At 38.0% G+C, this 6,000-nt stretch overlaps 1 protein-coding gene across 2 annotated transcripts in view; it reads left to right on the forward strand.

Annotated features, from left to right (window-relative positions):
* The window catches only part of adipor2 (adiponectin receptor 2), a 28,018-nt gene extending 22,867 nt beyond the window's left edge, over positions 1 to 5,151 (forward strand). Inside the window, exons 4-8 of one of the 2 annotated variants that reach the window (XM_034863626.1) lie at positions 316 to 487; positions 1,646 to 1,832; positions 1,969 to 2,156; positions 2,498 to 2,691; positions 2,913 to 3,041. In XM_034863626.1, coding sequence (XP_034719517.1) covers positions 316 to 487; positions 1,646 to 1,832; positions 1,969 to 2,156; positions 2,498 to 2,691; positions 2,913 to 3,041 — 870 coding nt within the window. Of the gene's footprint in view, positions 1 to 315; positions 488 to 1,645; positions 1,833 to 1,968; positions 2,157 to 2,497; positions 2,692 to 2,912 lie in introns of both variants that reach the window. The other variant, XM_034863627.1, reaches the window with a different exon arrangement.
* The last annotated feature ends 849 nt before the right edge of the window (positions 5,152 to 6,000 follow it).

Genomic DNA, 6,000 nt, shown 5'->3' on the forward strand with positions numbered 1-6,000 from the left:
AACTGCACATTATTGCCATATTTACTTTCCCTGAAACTCTTATCGTTATAGTTTATGGCCAGTTTATGTCTTGTAGGGGTTTTCTTTACAAACTAGGTGTCATTATTTTAAAAATAAAAATGACACACACACACTCACACACACACACACACACACACACACACACACACACAAGGACATTCAGTAAACAACCAACTGCTTGTCATAAAGGACAAGATAAGAGTCCATTTTTTAATTTTCCATTCTTACCAGCCATAAGGTTGTTGTTGTTGTTTTTTAAGCTTAATAGGATGTTTCTATCTATGAACCACTCAGGTGTGGGAGGGCCGGTGGCGAGTCATACCTCATGACGTGCTCCCCGATTGGCTGAAGGACAATGACTTTCTGCTCCACGGCCACAGGCCACCCATGCCTTCGTTCCGCGCCTGCTTCAAGAGCATCTTCAGAATCCACACAGAAACGGGAAACATCTGGACACATCTGCTAGGTAGTGCACACACTCACTGACACTCTTACAACACAGATCTTAACACCCAGCAAAGCACTTCTATCTTGAATTAAAGTTGTCTCTTCAAGTGGAGTGACGAGGAAACTATAACCTCACTTCCCAAAAATGGGAAGGAAGGTTGGAAGGAAGGGTTAAAAGTACTTTTAGTGTTTGTTGTTTCCCTCTGTTCAGTCCTTTTTGTTTTCCTTCTTTAGTTCATATTCATTAACTAGACATGTAAAAATGTAAAATGTTGGCAAGCAGCAAAACCTTTATTAGCTTTTATTAGCACTGCGATGTCAGATCTGGGTTGGTGTAAAAAAAAAAAAAAGTCCTCAAACAAATTCCATGGCATTATTTTTGGGTGTGCGCATTTTAGGATTATTGGATTTGTGTTTTAGCAACTTTGGTTTAAAACTGTTTGTAATATATACACTTTGTTTAATCCAAAGCATTCTTCTTCTGATTTAGAAGAAAATGGGTGGGTTTCTGCTCCAACCTAGTGGTTAAAACAGATACTACACCTACAGTGCTGCTCATAAATTTAGGAAATATAGGGGGTACTTTCCATAAAATGATCTCTCTATGCGAATCAAACCAGCTATTAGGCTAACTGAAATAAAACCATCTCTATCTCTAGTCTCTATGTATGGTGAATGGTATGTGATGATATGGGGTTAGTTTCATTTCAAAGGTCAAGGGGACTTTATCAGGATGCTTAGTATCCTGGATCCATAAAATAACTAGCCTTTATTAATAAAACTCTGCCTGCCTCTATGGGAATTTAACATAGGGTTGTGTTTACTTATGCCCCCTGTATTTTAAAGAAGGACATTTATTTATTTACGATTTTCATTATTCATTTTCATTTTCATTCATGAAGAAAACTGGTGTCCTTAAAGTTTGTATTTTTCATGCTTTTTTAATTAAGGTTTTAAGATCAATTTCCAAAAAAGATGAATTGTTTATTCCTCTTTTTAGTCAACTTTAGCATGGGTTCCTAAACTTATGAGCAGCACTGTACATGCTTTTGTGATTTAAGTAAGAGTGTTTGAATAGTACTCATGCTTTTTATCTTGTTTCGGTCTGTTTACTTTTTCTCTTAAATAATATTTCACTCTGTCTTCTTGTCTCGTTGTCTTTTGTGTTTCTCTGCAGGCTGTTTGTTTTTCCTTTGTCTGGGTCTGATGTTCATGTTCAGGCCCAACATGTCGTTTGTGGCTCCAGTCCAGGAGAAGGTGGTGATCGGGATGTTTTTCCTAGGAGCCGTCCTCTGCCTCTCCTTTTCCTGGCTCTTCCACACAGTCTACTGCCACTCAGAGGGCGTCTCCAGAGTCTTCTCCAAGTAAGACACACATCCTGTAAACTCACAGATTTCACTATCTAAGATTTTACAGAAGAAAAATTTCATTTAAACTGAAAGATTAAAGCATATGAGCATACAGTGTCTGTAATCATCTACTCTGTGTCCCTGTGTCTAGGTTGGACTACAGTGGGATCGCTTTCCTAATCATGGGCTCATTTGTCCCCTGGTTATACTACTCCTTCTACTGCTCCCCTCAGCCCCGCTTCATCTACCTGATAGTGGTGTGCATACTGGGATTGGCTGCCATCACCGTCTCCCAGTGTGACTTCTTTGCTACACCTCAGTACAGAGGAGTCAGAGCAGGTAAAGTTAGATAGTGACACACACATCTTTATTTTGTACTGTAAAGCTGCTCTAAACCATATTTAATATTAGTGATGGATCAAATGTCCATGTGTCATGACAATGGGGTCACTCTAAATCCCGCTGTACACTACCTGCTCAGCACCAATCATTAGACAGAACCAGTTAGCGACGAGCTAGCAGTGGAGCATTTAGCTCCTGAAGAGTCAGATATTTTCCTCATATCTCCAAGTAGATGCTAATATTGCTCTGTGTCTGCTGGTTGTGTACATAGGCAACTGTTTGCTCACACAGGTTCAAGTATTCACAGACTCTTCTCCTCCTCCAATGTCTGTGTTTAGGAGTGTTTGTGGGTCTGGGTCTGAGCGGCGTGGTTCCTACCCTGCACTTTGTCATCAGCGAGGGTCTGATTAAAGCGACCACGATGGGTCAGATGGGTTGGCTGCTGCTCATGGCGACGCTCTACATCACTGGAGCCTGTCTGTACGCCGCTCGCATCCCTGAGAGGTTCTTCCCCGGCAAGTGTGACATCTGGGTAAGTAACTAGTAAAAACACACACGGCACAAATTACTAGGGATGCATTCTCAAAGTTGAAGCCATTTCCCCCCTATTTGTTTCTCATGTTAAAGCTAAAGCAATTCCAAGTTAGGACCAGCTTTTATCATCACGTTTTTTTCTATTTTTTCTCTCTAACACACAGTTTAACTCTTTAACTTTTTTTAACTCATTAACTCTTTTTGTCTCTGTCTGCCTAGTTCCACTCCCACCAGCTGTTCCACATCTTGGTGGTCGCAGGAGCCTGCGTTCATTTCCACGGTGTCTCCAATCTCCAGGAGTTTCGCCTCAAGGCAGGAGGTGGCTGCACGGCGGATGGCACCCTCTAACGCACACACACTGACTCATTCATTTACTCACACAATTTATGGGGAGGCACTGTTTTGAATAATGTGCACAGAGTTATACAAACACACACACAAAACCTAAGACATGCACCCACGCTCTCCCACTAAACTGAAGACCGACGTGGCTTGTCTAGTGTGTGTCTGTGTGCGTAATACACAGAATGGCCTCTCTAAACTGACTGACAGGGGTTTTTGTTCTCTTTCTGTCCCTCTGTCTGTCTGTCTGTCCACCCCCACCTCCTCTGGCTCTGTTGCTTCGATTATAAAACAAGATGCGTGTTTTATAAACCCGTTTTTGAGACTGCTTTTTTCCAGAAAGTATCTCCGTTTGTTTGGGACGGAGGCCTTCAAAACCTCCCTTCAATATTGCTACATTTTCTTCTGTGTTGAGTTCTGACTGTTTAATGGTTGAATTTGAGAAGGAAGCATAATTGTGGCTTTAAAAAATACAGTTTTCAGTGTGTTTTTTTTGCTAAATGCAGTTTTCTAATTCACACTTTAGAGCATTCAAATATGAAAAAAAATAACTGAGTGGTTTTCTTTCATGATTGTGAAGATTGCAGGGTGTGATGTTGGGAATCGGGGTGGGCAGTCACTTTTAAAAGTAAAAAAAGAAAACCTTTTCCATGTAAATAAGATTTCTAAATTTGGGGTTATAGATTTCTATGAAATATATATGAAAAAAGAAAAAAATGTTATGACATAATGACAAGAAGAAATAAATATGTTGGGTAATGAAACAACTAAAGGTGAAGAGGAGAGGTCTTATATACACTTGCTTTAGCAGTGAGGTGCAATGGTGAGAATAATACAATAATTCTGTGGTTGGGGGAATCGCTTCAAACAACTTGATGTAGTCTGTACATGCGAGGATGACAAGTAGAAGCAAGGAGGACACAAATATACAACACAACATTTGAATCTTGTCAAACAAATGGCGACTTCAAAACTCACTGTTATCTTGCCTTCAGTGCAGGTGGGAAGTAACAACTCAGTCACTTTTATGATCTAAAAACCTTGAAATATGAACGAGGAGACGACTGTTCTCTACTCATTTTGGGTTGACCCGGCGCCCTTGGATTTGTCAGACCTGACCTGGTGCACAGATCTCAAATCAGGCCTCACAAAAAAAAACGTTTTCATGTGAACATTTGCGCTTAAAAACCAAATCTAAAGTCAAAACTATGATATGTAAAAGAGTCCTCTTGATATGTAGCCATTTTCATTTCTCTTTTTACTGTACATTGTCTGATATGTCTAAATAGAAAACCAATTTCCATGTCAGCAATATAAGTTTATTCTTTTCTAAGACATGCCCTTACATGATTTGTTAAAAATCATATCAAGGATACCTTGAAGATATTTTTATATAAACAAGGCCAAACCCAGAGTCATATGTATAATTTTGGTCAAACTGCAGTATTATTACAGTACAGATGCAGTTCATTGTAGTCCTCCTGCTTTGGGTACTTGATTGGATTGCATTTCACTTTACCGACTGCTGTTTTTGGTGGAAATATTATTATTGCAAACTTTAATTTCTTTTTTTTTCCTTTTCTATTATTAATTCACTGGTTTCTCTTATTTATCGAGAGATTATGTGAAGTTAAGAAAGAGGCCCTGCATACCATGTTTCTCTTCTCCTAGCAAATAACGAAGTGTCTCTAACGAAATGATAAAGTTAATTACTTTAAGAACACATGATCTGCCTCAGTTATGGAGACTCTACTTGGAGATTAAAACAAAAGGGGAACTTTCTGGCAATACCAAAATCTTGCTCCACAACGGAAACACTTAAATTGTGAGCTTATCATAAACTGTATGTCTATGGTTGTTTCAAATTTAAGTTTACAAGTTTCTATTTGATGGCAGCTCTTTTTGAACAAGATGTTAAACACAATTTCTCAGTTTTTCTTTTTTTTTCTTCTTCAATTTCAATTTTTATTTGGTGTAGTTTATATTAATTTATTTCTCTTGGGGAGCAAATATTGTCTGTTGAAGCACACATTCTGTTCTGATGGGAGTGTTTGATTGCAATAGACCTTTATATCTGCTGTATTGTTCAAATAAAAAGATTTCTTTTCTGATTCTGTCACTTTGTCTTGTTTGTGGTTAGTATGTGTACAACATTGTACAGCTTGTCACATTATTTATTTTATAAGTTAATTGTTAAAACATCTGCTAAAAAGCAGTATTTGCTTTTCCATTACTTGTTTTTATAACATGCCATTGATCTTGGTTGCCTTTTGATGTACAGTAGCCTATATACATTGGTCTAGTAGGTTAATTAACCCTTGTATGGTGTTTGGGTCAGTGGGACTCATTTTCAAAGTTTGATAAAAGAAAGCTTATGCTATTTACTATTTCTTCTAACTCAAACTCATTGGCCTTGGCTTATTTTCTATGAAGAACATAAAAAAATAACTGCACACGGTACACCCCCTAGACACAACTATTACATATGAGGGGTCTACTGGACCCAAGTGAATTTGAATGTAGGTGCTATGAAACCATTTTTTATTTCTGCACCTGCTATTCTCACTCAAAGTTACAAACATTTTACATTTCAAGAACTTTCACCTGTTCTAGGTCTACCTGTTTAGGTTCTAAGTTCTAAGAAATAAGCACCAATAATGATCAAAATCTTGTTTTTTATCTTTTTATAATTGAATTTCTTTGTTTTCTAACAAAAAACAAAAATGATCATGTGCTCATAATGTGATCTCACAAGGGTAAATGGCAAATATGAATCATAAATGATGTATATCATTGGTAATTGAGCTAAAATAAACATCTGTTATAGGGGCCCTGCCTGACACCTATTTCATCGCTTTTTTGGAATGTCTGAAGTTCAATTGTGGACTCTGTAACATTTTTTGTGGAGAAAATGTATTGGTCACCTTCTTTCAAGCCATTCTGGTGAGGTATTGAAGCCTATAGG

This window comes from Etheostoma cragini, chromosome 23, assembly GCF_013103735.1.
Source record: "Etheostoma cragini isolate CJK2018 chromosome 23, CSU_Ecrag_1.0, whole genome shotgun sequence".
Taxonomy (NCBI): domain Eukaryota; kingdom Metazoa; phylum Chordata; class Actinopteri; order Perciformes; family Percidae; genus Etheostoma; species Etheostoma cragini.